We start from the raw sequence: 18,000 nt of genomic DNA, 5'->3' as shown, positions 1-18,000 counted from the left end.
TTGCTACGCTTCACTCAGCACCTAGAACTTCTCCTTGCCCTCTCTACAACCAGTGAGTTTGTTCCTTTCTGGACCCTTCCCCAAACATTGACTCTCGCCCTTCCCGGCACAGCTGCATCGGCGTCCTCCCCGAGCTCCCATGCTAGCTCCCCTCGTAGTATTGTACCATTCTTTATATCTTTAATAAATGTTGTTGATCATTTCACAACTGTCTTCTCTGCATTTTCGGGTCCGAACAATCCTTAAACCGCTCCTTACCAAGAGCGTAACAAAGACGACATTGCTACAGCTCTGGCGTTTATAAAAGGGGGAGGAGTCTGGGATAAGGGCAGTAGATACACCAATTTTATGTATAATTTCAATACTGAAAACTAAACTGTGAAGACTTGCACCTGGATCAACAAACACAATTACAAATACCCATATATACAACAAAGGTTAGTTTATTAATTCAAAAGTTATGCATTAGAGCTTTAAAGTTAAAGGTACAGGTTTGGAAGTGCGATCAGTCAAAAAACTATTGCTGTGTGTGTGTGTGTGTGTGTTACCTGAAACTCCTCTCTGAGCTGCGAGGTGTTGCTCTGAGAGTCAACCTTCAGCATCTCCTTATAGATGAGAGCAAACTCATTCACAGGGATGGCGGTCTCTCCACATAAACAAGCCTCCAGGATGGCATCATGGATGAACACATACTGCTCCTGAGAGATGGTAAAGCATTAACACATTTAAAAAGTAATACAACAACATTGAATAAGCCTCCTAACTGTTAATTGCCCACTTGTGACAAACAATGATAACATTTAATTACTGCTGTCAAACATCCTTCATAGTACTATGCCTGCTCTCGGGCATTATTTCCAAACAGTAGTTGTAATTGGGGTTTGAAAAAAAAAAAGTGGAGAAAATATACATCAGAGGAGGCAAACACTGCCCACACATAATATCTGAATCACATCATGAACTGTGTAATTAACAAGGAAATATGTTTTGACATCCAACCAGAGCAATAAAGAAGCAAGGAGTACATTGAAAAATTACAGGCATTAAACTGTCCCATCTTCCGGCTTATTTATTATTTGTTATGTGTTCTGTAATTGCAGATATATATATATATACTACATGCATTCAGCTGGTGGACAGGCTCCAGCTGAAAGGTGGAAAGAGATGGAATTGTTTTGCTTTTCAGTGTACTAAATTTGAAACATTGTTTATTTTTCTGCTGCTTCACAAAGACAAATCTAATAATACTAATACACTTAACTGCAAACCATAGTCATGTGATCAGATTTACGGCTAAGCTTTTGGTCAGATAGACTGTTGGTTACCAACTGAAAAGTTGGAACAGATTCAGAGGATACACTATATGGACCAAAGTATTTGGCCACACATGTTAAGTATTGAATTCAGGTCCTTATCTCCAATGAGGGACAATCTTAATGCTTCAGCATACCAATACATTTTGGACAATGCTAACTCTGTGGCAAGTCCACCACCAGTTCTTTGGTCTGAGAGTTGTGGAAGTCCAACATATACAGTGCATGTGTACATCATCTCCCCAACCTGACATACTGCGGTCTGGCAGTCAGATAGTCAGTGATCCAGGACGTCAATTCCATATTAACATACTGTATATGTATTTGAATACGCCATTGCAGTCCCTGTTGATGTAACGGTCAGGTGTCCATTTCTAACTGGGTAAGCTAATAGAAATATCACAAGCAAGCATCATTATTAAAAAAAAAATGCCGTCTTGCTGTCATTTCTTGCCAGTTGGCAGGAGGATCCTGAGTCGCATTTGTTGCCCTCATCTTCATCCTAATACCCACAGGTGAGAAACGGCAGGAAGTGTGTGGTTTTGTGGCACATTGGGATGATGATGTGCTAGTTTGCCTGTGGAAGATGAGCAGTTGGGACCTGTGAGGCTCTCCTCCTTGGTTGACATCAAATTCAAGGACTGTTTAAGAACTTTCCAGAACCAATCACTGCTCTGCATCTGGTCAAGTGAATGTCTTTGGGATCTTGGGCAAGTCACTCACTCTCTTTCTTTCTTAATGTTACTCTCTCATTGTCCTGCATGAAAGCTCACATCAATAATGGAGAGACAGTGGACAGTGTCCACAACACTGCAAGTAATTATGTCTCCACATGTGTCCTGCATAGGCCTCATCTACGTACAACAAACAATGCAGGGCATGAAACAGTAGGTGACATCATTTAAAATATCAACTTCACAGAACTCAAGTACTTTCAATGACCTGTGTCTATTTAGGGCATTCAACGTTTCAAGGACCAGGGGGAACCCTGTACTATGCTTCTAGTGAAAGGTGCAGGTAGACTTCACACCAGTTAAGAACTGCTCCAGAATTCACTTGCAAGTGGTCTAAGACCACTTTTTTCAAGCGAGCAGAGTTTGATTGTTTGGTCTGCATCAGAGGTCTAGGACCATGATCACACCGACACACCAGGGTTTGATTTAACTGCACTTAACCAGGCTGGTACCCTTGACCATAACCTTGAGAAATGTTGTGTGGTGATATGTGGTGATCTGTGGTGATATAACGCATAAAATAATCTATTCACACAAAAGCAGGACATGAAATAAAATACAAGGACCAGAGGGAGAAAATCTGGGCTCAGGGGGAGACATGGGGATTTACCCTATAGCAATGATGTGATAGGAATGTATAATTTTAAATACTTAATAAATGTAATAAACTGTAAACATTTGCATCTGGATCAGTAAATAACATTACCAGATACCCATATACACTGGTTTACACCTGGAAAAAATTGATTCAGCTTTTTTTAGTGGAAGTTGTAAGTGATGCACAGTCCATATATAAAGGTCACCACAGCCAGTACTGCCCTTCCGCACTCACTTCAGTCTGGATCATGTTGATGCGCCGTGAGCAGAGGGTCTTGACGCAGTTGTAGATGTCCACCACTCCTTCACACTCAGCCATATCCAACATGACATCCAGCACAATGTAGCAGCCAGTCCTGCCTGCTCCCATACTAGTGAGCGTGGAGGAAGAAGCAGAAGGATGGACAAGTCTGAGTACATCACTGTAATGGAAAAGTCTCAGCAGGGAGCCTTTTGTGATGATTGAGAGTCTCTGCTCAAAAGACAAGTGTAACACGAGATTTTGTTCAGGCAGGAAATGTAGTGACAATTGTGTTCTGAAAGCATGAGAAATCACAATAAAATAATGTTGAAATTTAAAAGTGAAAATATAATATTTAAAAGACCTCTTCTTGCATCTATATATCTATATGTTTATGTCTATCACTACTGTAAAGGTGTGTGTGTGTGTGTGTGTGTGTGCGTGTGCGTGTGTGTGTGTGTGTGAACCCCCCTCCACTCTCCTATATAGCTTTTTGTAACTTCAAAAAGCCTGCTGTGCACCGCTGTTGCTTTATGCTTCAGTAACACATCGGTCATCATAGTTTTTCAATATATATATTTTTTTCAACAAAAGGGAAAAAACAATTTCCCTTTATTTCCCTGCAGTGCAGCACTACTGTTAAACAAGCACATTATAATTTATGCAGAGATGTAAAAAGGAGCGGCGCTTACTCAGAGCCGGAGCCCGGCAGTGAAGTGAGAAAGCTGCACAAATGTGCTTTAAAAAGAAACACTTACTGTCTATACTGTCACACCAATATGACACAACAGTGTCTAGTTTGCAGTTGACTTGGCGGGCATGTTATGCCGAATGTAATCAAGTAAAATGTACAAAAAGATAAAGAGTGGGTTACTCATAAATATATACACTCACTGCACACAAGATCATTTCACAATCAACAGCTCTTTGTCCATTAAATGCATGCAGAAAAGAAATAATGTCAGTAAGATGATGTTCACACATAAGCCTGGCTTTTTGTGTTTGCCTGGTTAAATAAGTGTATTAGTGCTGTTGATAAAGGTCGTCTTCAAACTACCAGTCATTTCCAAGAGTGTTTTCACATCTAACCAAGTTGGTTTGATGCAAAAGTTGTGAGATTTTACCCCTTTTTGACCATGTTGCGAGTAGAGTAACACACTTGAAATAAATACAACTATATTTGTATTTCATGTAGTTCATGTGGATCCAAAGGACTCCAAATGTGCACTTATGTATCTATGCATTACTTAAATTTTAATATTGGAAATGGCATTCCATATTTTCAAACACAAATTTGTCAGATTTGGGGATATGTGCAATATCACATTATAGATACATGCAGCTCTAGAGCTGCAGGTTGTAGAGCCTTGGCCTATAAGCTTCTAATTAATCTGCCTGTAAACAGTTACAAGAAGGATTGCCCTGAATATCAACTGGTAACAAAGGATGTCTTAGCCTTTGCCCCCAAAAGTTCCATGTGATAAAGCTGACTTATCAGTCCCTGGACTGATCTGATGGTCCAAACACAGGATCTTGGACGAATGAGGTTGGAATTAGGAACACCCCATGACTATGGAATTTACAAAATCCGGATACAAATGGAAAACACCATTAATGTGTAAATTCCTCAAACTAACGTTGTTCAGCCAAAAACATACCATAAGAATAGATAACTGTTTTTCTTGTTTTTAACTTTACTTAAATCCCTCCCTCATACAGCAACACTCTCATAACCTAACTAATTGATGGGCAAGGAATTCCCAAAGACAAATGTCGTGGGAGATTTTTGGGGGGTCTCCAGAATGTACTTTTTTAGATTTATGTGTACGTGTTTTAAATAACATGAATCATGGGAAGATTTAATCATTTTACTGAACGTCTCTTGAAAATGATTCAGTTATCAATTCAAGATAGTCACAATGATTACAAATCTGTCTAAATCTGTGTTAGTGAACACTGCTCCTTTGTAGAGATGATCCATCCCACCTCCCAAGTGTGGCATATCAAGATGCTGATTAGACAGCATGAATATTGCACAGGAGTGCCTTAGGCTGGCCACAAAAAAGCCACTCCTTATGCAGTGCAACACATCTCCTTCACATAGTGTTGATCAGGTTGTGAATTGTTTGTTGTCCATAACATACACCTGCCCATACCATAACCCCAACGCCACCATGGGCCACTCGATCCACAACGTTGCCATCAGCTCACACACGACACCATACATGCTGCCCTGAACAGTGAAAACCGGGATTCATTCGTGAAGAGATCACATGTCAGGCGCCATCGAATGTGAGCCTTTTCCGACTCAAATTGGTTACGACTACGAACTGCAGTTAGGTCGAGACCCCGATGAGGATGATGAGCATGCAGATGAGCTTCCCTGAGACGGTTTCTGACAGTTTGTGCAGAAATTCTTTGGTTATGCAGACTGATTGTTGCAGCAGCTGTCCAGGTGTCTGGTCTCAGACGATCTAGGAGGTGAACATGCTGGATGTGGAGGTCCTGGGCTGGTGTGGTTACACATGGTCTGTGGTTGTGAGGCCAGTTAGTTGTATAGCCAAATTGTCTGAAACGCCTTTTGAGATGGCTTATGGTTAAGAAATGAACATTCAATTCACGGGCAACAGCTCTGGTGGACATTCCTGCAGTCAGCATCCCAATCTTTGGCATTGTAGTGTGTGGCGACTCCTGCTGGTGTCTGACAGTAGTTGGGAGTAAGTTGTTGGATGGCAGGGGGCTGGGCCAGTTTGGCAATTTGATAACTGGGGACACCTGGGCCGTATTTGGGTTTGCCATATAAGCAGGTTCTCATTCATTGTGTCTCTCTCTCTTTTTCCCCTTGCAGACAGACGCCTGTCTCCCCGGGTGACGCGGCAGCCTTAATCCTTAGTTCTTTTGATTTCTTTTATGCATCATACAACATCCAAACACACCTTATTTACCATGCATGCCCACCTTACATGACTGATCTGACTGACTCTCACACCTCACGTTATTGTATTTCCTGATTTATCTTTATTATTGATCTAAATAAATATGATTTGTTATTCCTTTAACGGTGCGTCTCCATTTGTTTGTCATGGCCTAGAGCCAGCTGTGACAAGTGTGTGATAAAACTGATCATTTCAGAGTGGCTTTTTTATTGTGGCCAGCCTAAGGCACTCTTGTGCAATATTCTTGCTGTCTAATCAGCATCTTGATATGCCACACCATATAGTAGAACCATATAAGGTTCTTCGGCTTGTCCTCATCGGAGAACCCTTTTTGGCTCCAGGTAAAACTTTTTATAAAGGTTCCTCCTGGAACCCTTTTGGAGGGTTCCAACAAGAATCCTTTTAAAACCCCTTATTCAGGAAAGGGGTTTTAAGGGTTCTCTGGATCAAATGGTTCTTATTGGAACCAACAGTGTTACCAAGAACCCTTGAAAAACCCTTTCTTCATGAAAAGGGTTATTCAGAAGCAAATGGTTCCAGCTAGAACCTCAACCTTGTAGAAGCACCCTTTTGGAACCCTTATTTCTAAGAGTGTAGGATGGATTATCTCGGCAAAGGAGAAGTGCTCACTAACGCAGATTTAGACAGATTTGTGAACAATATTTGAGAGAAATTGTGATTTTGTGTATGTAGAAAAGGTTTGAGATCTTGAGTTCAGCTCATGAAAAATGGGAGCAAAAACAAAAGTGTTGTGTTCATATTTTGTTCAGTGTACATATGTTCAACTGGACTCAAACTTGCCAAGGGAGAGTCAGAGAGCTCAGTTGTTGCACTTGACAAGGTACTAACCAGCTGCCAACTAAAGTAGTTTGGGTCTTTGATGTCATATGTCAATGAGAAAACACCTGTCAAGCTGAAGAGGGCATATCGCCATCTAGTGTGATGGTGGCACAGTGTTATAGCAATTTATCTTTCAACTGGAAAGATGTGGGTTTGATTCTTGGCTCCTCTACTCTAAATGCCGATGTGTCTTTGGGCAAGGCACTTCACCCCACATTGCTCCTCACAGCTGTGCAGAGAATGGGTATGACAGATCGATGTGCTGTATGGATGTGTTGGGTGTGAATGACTGAATGGCAAAACTGTAGTGAAAAGCAGCTTTGAATGGTCATCAAGACTAAGAAAGTACTATTCAGACCAGTTATCATTTACTAGGACAGTAGTTCAATTGAATAGCAACTTAACTGTGCATGGACATCTACTGAATGACTGAGTCAATGTGACGGACATTAAAACAGTATATGTATATATATATGTATATATATATATACATATATATATATATATATAGAGAGAGAGAAACGGTGCCGCTCTACCTGCAGTGGACCACCACAGGCCCAGCATCAGGAGGTGTAGAGGCTTTGACACGACGCAGGAAAGCCAGCAGGCCAGTTGCATGGTAGGGAACGCCGTGCTCAGGCCAGGAGGTGAAGTGGAACTGGCACACCTCATGCTTGGCAGGGTAGCCCCTCTAAAAAAGAAACCAATAAAATGGTGAATCACAGCTGATGGACTATTGTATCAGTCTATGAGCAGCACCTGGTCACTAAATACACCAGACTTATTTATACATTGATATTTTGACATAAAGTAAGAAGAGCTTCCTTTCTGCCACATTTATCAAAATAGCGTCCAACAGAATGCAGTGAAATATTCTGTGATGTCTCATAGAGATCAATGGAAGCTAAGCTTCGGCTGGTTTTAATGCGATGTGCTGCTGCGGGAATGTATGAAAAGTAAATTGAATAATCAGACAATCTGTGATAAATAGCAAATATTTTGTAATGAAATGTACATATAAAGTATATAAAAGTACATATTTCACCATTTATTTAGGTCATTTCAGAGGAAGCAGAGCTTCCCTTGCTGTTGTAGAGAAATCCCCTCTGCTACAGTAGCCTATGTTGAAGCATTTAAGTTTTTGTTAGACACAAAATCTAGCCCTGAAAAAAACACGACAGTGACATATAGCAGAATGTTTGTTCTTTTTTGTGGCAGGGACCGGAAACCAGAGGATCCATATTGCCAATACAGACCTGGTCAGGCTTTGACAGAGGTGATATTCACCCTGTTATAAGTCAATGTAATCAAAACAATTTGTCTGTTGCCTGTTTGTCTTGAGCAGGGGTCGGTAACCTTTAGGCTGAAAAGAGCCATTTTTGTCGCCGCTCCACCTAAATAAAATTCATTTGGAGCCGCAAAAAAACCCCACAAAATGAAGATAATAACACGTATAAAGGTTTTTATACAGACAAACTATATACAATAGTAAATAGTCTCTTTCATTTATGACATTTAAGAACTACAACATGTTCAGTTTATACCCAACCCCTAGACCCCGTAGACCGGGTTCTTCCATTGTTTCATTGTTTGTGTCAAATTAAAGAAATTCAAATGAACCCACTTTGAAATAAATGAAGCAAATATTTGGATTGTACGTCGAGAAAACGGTCGTGAATCCAAAGATGGACAGGACGCATTCAAACGTCTACTGAATATTGCATTTTACGTCGACGTTGGATGTGACGCACAAGATATTAAAAGACTTTTATTTGTCGCCTTGATCTCTAAAGCTACAAGGAGCCACTCCAGAGCCGCAGGTTGCAGACCCCTGGTCTAGAGTGAGGAGTCCAGGAGATGAAATACAAAACAAAAAATATCTATTGAGTTAGATCTCCTGGAAGAATGTGTAGAAACTATTTTTTATTTTTTTCTCAACCAAAATAAAACTAAGAGTTGAGCAGGAAAAAAATATGACTCACCCTCTCCATGGCAAAGGTTCGCACTGTGTACTCGGCCAGCGTTTCCGTCTTCAGTAAGGTTATCTTAATGTCACCGTAGAGCTCGGTGTCATCTGGCCAATACTTGCAGCACTTTATCTGCACAAATGACAAGAAAGAGTTGAAGTCAACAAAGGTCCACACATTTGTACAACTGATTTAAAACAGTACTGGACATTTGGAGCTGATTGGGAAAACTGCAAACATGCACATCAAATGTGCAGTGGTATTGTAAATAAATGTACATTTTAAATGAAAGAGGTACGAATATAGCCTTGGGGTGAAAATGATACAAATCTCTTCCTTCTTTTATTTGAATTTACTATGTATTAAATCTGACATTTCTGGCTTATCCAAGCACAATATTTTACTTGTGAGGGAACACTCTTCAAATGTGTACATATATATATTTTTGTCTTTTACATCCTTTTTCACTGTGTATCTGAGACTTAAAAGTGTTGGTACCAAGGCAAAAGAAGAGAATAAGACACCTTTTTATATGATTTCTTAGGGTTTCATTCTTTTGAAATCATGACTCACAGCCATTGACGGTATTATGTTCCATCTCTATCCACAACCATTTGGCCCTCGAGCCATTCACTGATACATTTTTGGGAGAATGGCTATTTTCATTTTTTCAGTTGAAGCAAGCAGTGTTTTCTTCTAACACTGGCTGCACATTGTCAACACTATCTACCCAGTTCAGGATGTAGTTATTTTCTAAACTAAAACAATATTTATTTTTCTTCCAGTCACAAAGCCTCAGAAAAAGTATACACTAGTCATATTCGGGAAAACAATAGTTGTGCTGTTATGTGAAAAGGTGAAATGCGAAAAGGTCATTCATAATTATGCAAGGTATTATTTACATTTTTCACCCCTGTCTGGGTTTAATTTGTAACCCCTGCTGACACTTATCTGGCCTTGTCTGCGGTCTCAGCTTCCTAAAATGAGATTTTATACCATTTGCATTTTTTGGTTTTTGTTTATCAGACTTTTCTAAGACAGACACTTTGTTGCATACGTTGGGATAGTCACAGGTGACCCAGTGAAGTGAACCCAACGTCCTTTTTTGTGTTCATTAACATTTTCCTCCAGTATCTGAATGCACCAGAACAGGGGTCACCAACCTTTCTGAGACCGAGAGCTACCTGAAGGGTAAAGAATAATATGGAGGGCTACCATATAAACGTTTTATGCACCATTTTTTTTTTTAACCATTTAAATGATTAATATTATGCATCCTGCCTGCGGGGCTACCAGGTGCTCACGGGCACCACGTTGGTCACCCCTGCACTAGAACTTTGTGACATTGAACGTAGCCAGAAATACTACAATGCAGTCACAGTTAAATAACTTTGTATCTGGTCTATATAATATGACCTGTTTAGATCACGAACACTACTAACATAAATATTATCTGTGGTGAGTCATAACTTTACAAAGGACTGGTATTTAAGTTAAATAATGTTTTCTTTCTTCCCTCTGGTGCCACTTATGCCAGCGTTTTAGGAGCTAAATGTAACCTATAAATGTTTCCTAAGTGGATATTTATAAATTGTAGTTGTTTGAATGACAACAACTTGCTTTAATTTGTCGACGAATGCAAATAGAATACATGGAATAACAGCCAGAAGTGACTGTTGTATATGCATTATTGAATGACTCACAGTACAATACAAAGTATGTATAGTCATGTGATATCTGACTCAACACAAAAGCTGTTTTATAACAAAACTCAATAACACAGTTTGATAAGAAGGTGGTGGTTCAGCAGAAAGTGTTTTCGCCTGCAAAGACGTGGGTTCAATCCCTGCCTCGACTTAACCCAAAGTTGTTTCTGACGTCTGTGTGAATGGGTTAACAGATGACAGTTGCATCACATTACAACGCACAAGCTCTCATCCCGAGAGCTTCATATACAGCCGTGCTCTATCAAAGCATTACCTTAGAGATGCTTGAGGTATGCTTCTGAAAGAGATGCACCAGGCTTTCAATTGACTCCAACTTTAACCCACTGGTGGCGCATTTAGATTCAGGATCACCAGGGTCTTTTTATGATGTAACAGTGGGACTACACAGGCCTGTTGAATTACTCTGTCTGTGACTGTGGTGCTGATGAACCCAACCAGTTGATTTTGGACAAATACCCTGTGAAACCGTATGGCCTAATGAAGCACTCTTAATTGGTGCAGAGAGAGATTTGTATGGAACTTCATGGATTAAATGCATATCAAGTCTGGAGCTAACCAAAACTGGTTGACTGATGACCAGACAAGGCGAAAGGTGATGACCACAGTGGTACCTGCTGACGTCTAGTGTGTTTACTGCAGTGAAAAATACCATGACACTAGGCACATATAAGTGTTACAAAACAAAAGACTTAACTCGGCTTCATTAGCACGAGTACACATGTTTTATTACTCTAATCACATATCACATAAGTGTGTAACTTATGTGTGTGATAGTTGACTGACATTTAAGGGAGAGTCCATACAGTATAAATGGCAGTTGAAAAGAAGAACATCAGAGGCACTGTAGTAAAAAGTTGTAAAAATCCATAACAGATTGGATAATTTAAAGTTCTTTCTTAGTGTAAACCTTCTTTGAAAATATGTAGTTCACAATATGCTAAAGTCTCTAAAACTAAATTCTTTATCACATGGACATCATTTGAATAATACTATTAATAATAATAATAATAAAGGCTGACTTTCTTTGGAAATCATATATGTTTATGCTCTTTATTACCAAAGACAAAATCTTTGAAAATAACGTGGTCTCAAACTAAATGTTGTTAGAAAATATATTGTGTGAATCACACTTAAGTTATTATTTATAAGTGTAAACTGAGGGAGTAGCTAATGCAAGACTAAATTGATAAATTGTGCTCAACAGTGGTAATATTTCATAAATGCTTAACAGTGTTTTCAAACGCATTCGGAGTACAGTGTTGGCAGCTGACTGTGTAACAACTGAGGCCTTCAAATACATCTAAGCTTTGACCTTGGAGCACAGCCACAAAAGCGAAAAGGTGATCACTCACGATCAGACAGCGGCAGCCATTTCCTCCCACAACCTGGAGCACAGCAGCTCCTCTGATATATAGTAAATGATAAAGGAAGCTCTAGAAATACTTCCCCCTCCATCAATCTTCACAAGAGCTGGAGAGGTCACGGGAAAAAAGGGAAGAGAAACGTACCCTGCCCACCTCCACCAGCTTGGTGATCATGACAATACTGAAGCAGTTCTCCTGCCAAATCATCCGCCAGAAGTCATAGATCATCTCCTGCTTGGGGCCTGTGGAGGAGGGAAAAAAAGGCAAGGAGGGGGAAGGAGAGGAGGATAAGGAGGGTGGTGAGATGAGCCATAAGTCAGAGAAAATAGCAGCAATAACCATCAATATAGAGGTGCTGTGTAATCCATGCCAGGGAATAGAGTAACAATGTGTCATTCATGAACTATTGCCCGCTCTGTAGTCGCCTAATACTACTGAGAAATGTCATTTCACTACACCCATAAAATACGGAGCCATTGTGCAAACAAGCTTGTGTATCGCCTTCCTCTGCAACAGTGCGAACACAAATCACAGCCCCCTGAATACGAGCGCACTTTCATTGATTTCATTACACCGTGCCGTTGATAATATCGGCCTCAACCTTCAGAAACTGCCTCCTCTGCCAAAAAACACTCTGCACCTCTGTTAGTGAACACTATCGTTCATCTCTGCCCACATATTGTGTTTAATGGGAATATTATCCTGTCGGAGCTTGATGACTTTTTTTAAGAGCAAGTGGCACCTTATCAGCCCTTTGTTGTCTGGCAGAGTGGTTAATCTTTACACTCACTCATCTGCTTTGTATCTGCTTTTAATAGTGGATTATATTCCGATAGTGGATTTACATCAGGTGCTTTTGCAGAGTAGTCATGAAATCAATCTGAAAGTTTTATACAGAACAATCAAATAAGGAATATATATGTATATATATATATACAGTATAATATACTGTATATATATATATACAGTATAATATACTATAAATACACACACACATACATGTGTATTCCTTATCTGAATATTCAACTGTATTATTTGAGGATATTGTAATCCTAGCACAGAGACTCTTTCAGTGCTTTCACCTTGTGATAATAGATGCAGCACAAATGAGGTCACTTGAGTAGAAAGTTTTGTTTGTATAAATGCAATCATTGATAAAACATTTGTTTTGTATCTTAATGATTTATCAAACCTCAAACCCACCACTTACGCTCAGGTTATAATGAGAACTGTCCCATGACCTTCTCAAGTACACATGGTTTTGTAAGCAACTGATATGAACGGGCAAACAATATTTTTTTATTATAATAATAATAATACTAATAATAAATTTTGTTGTATTTGTCAAATGATTAAATGATACATAAGCTTTTTCTACTGTTATCATTCATTTAATATTTGATTCTGCTTTATTTCTGTCTGATTTTGTTATTTATTTATTGATTCATTTTGCATCATCATGAATTTATTTTTTGTGAACGATATATATTATTCCGTTCTGAAACAAACTATTTAATATTGACATGGTGTGCAATATCATCATGAGTAGTTTTGTTATTGTGATAATGGAATACTGAGATATAAGATAGAACTTAATTGGCCCCCAGGTTATTTGAATTTGAGGCCCCTGCTTTAGACCAGACCACTAAAACATTTACAAATCCTATAAAAAGCCAGGCAATAAATGTGTTTGGAAAGTTTAAAGCCTTATAAACTCTTACTCTGCCTATTAAAAACGCACCAATTATACTGGGTCACATGCAATCCCATCAACACACACATAGGCACACACAGACTGTGCTTTAATATCTAATTAAATATTACCCCTAAAAATTGACTTTCTTTGTGTTAAAAACAAACAACAACAAAAAAACACTGCTTAATTGAAGTGTCGAGCTGTTTTTTTTATATTACACGCATAATAAAATGTTATATGCACATTCTTTGTTGGGCTAATACGTCAAAAGCATCTGCTTCTCTGCCCCGTCTCTTGTTTGCCTCTGGCACACAAAAAAATCATCACAATAATTTGCAATTATTTTGCATAATTGTTGTCATTAAACATCATTAAAGTAGCTGCAAAAAATATGATATTTTGTCAAATTACTACTCAACACTGTTTGTTCAACTGGCAGAGTGAAGCTTTAGCACCACAGACCATTAAATATAGAAACAATGACGAGGTACTCGGCTCTTTTAATGAGACTGCTGTGAGAGTCATGGATGAGATAGTTCGCCCGACACACAAGTCACTGCTGTATGACAAACGAACAAACTGGCAGTCAAAAACAAGAAAACCTTTCAAACCCATTCAAGCTCACCATCTTCACCTCACTCATGAGAGATTGAGTATGAGTATGGGAAAGGTGGAGTCATGGCCCACTTCCAAGAGCCATGACCATGACCAGGAGCCGTATTTATCAAGCGTCTTAGAATTACTCCTAAGAATCCTGCTTGAGAGTTGACTTGTGAGTAAAAAAATTCTTTGCTGAAAGTTGCACTTAAAAGTTAGTTATCAAGCGTCTTACTCACACTTTCAGCGAAGTGTAGGACTGAATCTTAAGTGTCACTCTCCGAGCTGAATTACGACAGTACTATGTGCCGTAAACGGAATTTTAGGTGACGTCACTTCCGTATCCATAGAAATAACCAATCACGGAAAGGGAATCCCTTGTCTAAGAATAAAGAAATATCGCCGATTCTGTGGGTGCTCCCGGGTATTGCAGAGCACCCAGGGAGATTGTCGAGCACTCACATGTGCCAGCCTACGCTTGTCATTGATTTGTTATTGACCACTAACTATCAACGGGTTGCATTGTGATGTCAGTAAACCAATCCGTGGTCCACAAGGACCAAGGCTGAACCACCCTGCGATACTGAACTGTCACAAGATATTGTCAAGGAATAACAACCTGGAAAAAATTGTGGACCAGTTTATAAGATGCACCGCTACCAGAGGCAACACATTCCTCACCAAGAATTAAAAAGAATGGTGAGTGACAAAATGACAAATTAAATATGTGTTATAGCCTACTGTGGTACTATGTTTTAAAGGATGTGTCGGAATGGTTTTGAATTGTGGATTTGGTCCATGATTTGCCTTTTTGCTATAGTTGTGGTGGTTATGATTATTTCTTTCCTGGAGTGTGTAGTTAGTAACACTACATTTGTGTCATTAAAGTCAGTTGTGATCACTGACAGTATCATTAATATCAGGTTTTGATTAATTAATGAGTGAAGTTGCTGTTGAGTTGAGTAGGCTGTTATTACCTAAAAACGTATAGGCGGTTATGGTAGCTACGTTGTTCAATCCAGGCTGTGGTGTTGGGTTGTCGATCTTTTTTTTTTTTCTTCTTCAGTCTTTTGCATTAGGGTTGCATAATTGAGATTAAAATCCTCTTATGCATCACCAGTGTGTAGACTGTGTTTGTGAAAGAGATCAGGTCCACCCGTGCATGCGTGCGTTCATTGCGGCCGCTGCTGTTAATTGATCTAATGTCTTTCACTATGAGACGAATGTGCGCGTGTCAAAATAGCAACAATCATGCAAGCACGATGATGAGCACCCATCAGCAAAAGCATAAATCGGCGCCCCTGACATTTGATCAGCTGCTCGTCATCTAACAAAGACAGGACATCCTTCTCGCCTCAGTGCCATCCCCTGCTGGCAACTCCTAACCACTTAAGACACCTCTGGAGGTCTCTCAAATATCTGGGAGAGTAGGAGTGATTCTTAGACTTAGGAAAGTTGATGAATAGCTTTTATTCTTAAGTTTGAAAGTAGGACTACATTTCACAAATTCTCAGGACTTAAGTGTAAAATGGCACTCTAAGACGCTTGATAAATACGGCCCAGTGTAGATGAACATACCTCTGTATGCAATTGCATAGACCTATGATGCGGATGACGTATGCAGAGTGATGGGTAAGGGTTAGTCTAGGAGTGACTAGTGACTAGTAATGGCGTCTGATGACTTTTGCCTGCCCTTTGTTCTCTTACATATGCCACTTTTTCGTTATACACTTCTATCAATACTCTCGCTTGACTCAACTCAAATTTATTTATGCTTTAGGGACAGTACCTGGTGGGTTTTTTTTTGGTAATTGCTCTGGCTAGGTTGCAAGCGCGCTGAGCAAATAAAATGTGTTGTCAACAGGCTGCTGGCCACTGAGTGTTCAGAGAGTGTCATCACTGGAAGAGCTTAAAAATCCTGAAACAATTAATCTACAACAGTTAGCAAGGAAATGTCTAAAACGTCAATATTTAACAGACAACTGGTGAGACAGCACTGCTGAAAGTCGTGAGCCAAATCAGGACCACGTTCAGCTGTATTTCAGTTCACTGACCGTGTCAGACGGAGTCTGTGCTCCGGTCATGCAGGAAGTACTGAATGATTCTGTGAACAAATCAAATTTTGAATCAACTGATTCGATTGATTGAAAAAACAACTGCTTTACAAGTCACTATTTTGTGTGATTGTGTCATGTATAAAAACAACACCAAGGCAGTTTCACACAGCCATGATATGATGACTCCGCCTATGTTGAGGAGGAGCTATGAGGTGAACTGCGTGATACCAAACTGAGTACAGTAGAGTCAAGTAGTGCAAGAGCTGTATTATGGAAAAGTGCCAATTTAGTTGTGCATCATGTCCAGCATCATCTCTCTGTGAAGTTCTCCAAACATACACAAGTGTCTGCGAATATCTGGTTCCTGTGTCTTGGGCCGTGAGCACCTGTCACTGCAGCACACGTTTAGCAATAACCTTTGGCTTGAGAAAGACATGTTTTTGTGTGCATTAACCCACTGAGTAAAGAAAAGACACAGCGAGTAGCGGCAGACAGTGGTTCAGAGTTTCCAGCTGAAGGTGACTCTCCACTGTGAACTCTTCTCATCCTGGACTCTTAAAGGGACACTGTGTAGTATTTATGGGTTTATATGACCCCAAATCCACTTTTTTATACATATTATGTGCTCCTGCATTGTCTAGTCGCTGTATAATAGTTTTTGTTTCATTTTCGTAGTGTTTCAAAAAGGCATGTAAAATAACACGGTCGCGGGCCGCCGTTGCATTGCCACTGTTAGCAGCGAGACGCCATGTTTCTACCGGAGCCTGTAAGGACAAACGCGAGAGAACAAATCAAGCGTCGCTTTACTTGTAGCGGTAGTCCCGCCTCCACGCTCTCCGCTTTGTCTGCTACGGCCGCGGTAGCTCGCCCTCTCCCATCGCCTCACGAACCTCATCTGATGACACGGAGAAAGACGCCGAGGACGACATTTGACCGGCTGAGGACACAGTAGCGCACGAGGGGAAGGGAGGGGGTGAGCGGGGGTGAGCAGAGGAGCAGTTCTTTGTTGTAAATTTCAGCCTCTCCTCTAGATGGCACTATAAACTACTTACTTCACCTTTAAGTAACTTGATGTATACATAATATTAAATGTCTGTTTTCATGATGTGCTGTCCTGAAATGGCCAACATGTATGTGCATGCATTGCCACATTTGTTGTGGTCTGACTTGCTGCATTTTACACATTCATGAAAAAAACAACAACCCCTGAATGAATTGAAAAGCCCAAACAGGCCGACAAGAGGCTTTCTGCACAGCATACATTCAGTGCAGAACACGTCTTTCCTCACTGTAGTAAACCTGACCTGAAGTGCGAGCTTGTGAGCGTCTTAATAGACACAAGTGAGGAGCCAATCTTACCACTGCAAACCCCTTGTCTGTGCAGGCTTTTCCACAGCTCCCTTGCAAATCACTGTGCCAGCTTCTGTGAGTATTACTGAACCGAGGTGTTAATTTTTCAGCAGCGCAAACCCACTAATGCATCGCCATGGGGACGCAGTAGTCAGTAAAGAGATGGATGACATGTGATTCCAGCAGCTGGGTGAATCAGTATAACAGAACATGCATTTGTGTTTTTCTTCCTTGTCTGTCTCCTGCCCGGCCGCATCTTCCTGCTGCTCCTCATCTCTGGATATCATAGAGATTTAGTCCAAGGCACCTGCAGCCTGCTGCAGAGGCTTACAGTGATAGTTCACGTTTTTTTGACATGGGGGCATGTGAGGTACTGACACACTGTCAGTGCTGACTGCAACACTTAACAAATGCTTGCCAAATAAAGTCAGAAAAAAGCTGTGTAACTGTGAGATAAAGTACTGTACACATTTTTAGTGTAAGTGGCGCAAAATATTAGATACACTGGCATCCATGTTTTCAGTGTGTTCAACCATTTTCTACTGCTTTATCTTCCACATGAGGTTCATGGAGGAGCTGGA

At 40.2% G+C, this 18,000-nt stretch overlaps 1 protein-coding gene across 1 annotated transcript in view; it reads right to left on the bottom strand.

Annotated features, from left to right (window-relative positions):
- LOC310936319 (receptor-type tyrosine-protein phosphatase U-like) overlaps positions 1-18,000 on the bottom strand; it is a 311,175-nt gene that overhangs the window by 18,850 nt on the left and 274,325 nt on the right. Inside the window, exons 22-26 of the mRNA XM_083900361.1 lie at positions 11,864-11,961; positions 8,644-8,760; positions 7,198-7,352; positions 2,880-3,015; positions 549-698 (exon numbers count right to left, since the gene is read on the bottom strand). Coding sequence (XP_083756487.1) covers positions 549-698; positions 2,880-3,015; positions 7,198-7,352; positions 8,644-8,760; positions 11,864-11,961 — 656 coding nt within the window. The remainder of the gene's footprint in view (positions 1-548; positions 699-2,879; positions 3,016-7,197; positions 7,353-8,643; positions 8,761-11,863; positions 11,962-18,000) is intronic.

The sequence above is a fragment of the Microchirus variegatus genome (assembly GCF_963457635.1).
Source record: "Microchirus variegatus genome assembly, chromosome: 13".
Lineage (NCBI taxonomy): Eukaryota > Metazoa > Chordata > Actinopteri > Pleuronectiformes > Soleidae > Microchirus > Microchirus variegatus.
The sequence above is the reverse complement of the archived record's forward strand: the minus strand, read 5'-3'. Positions and strand labels throughout refer to the sequence as shown.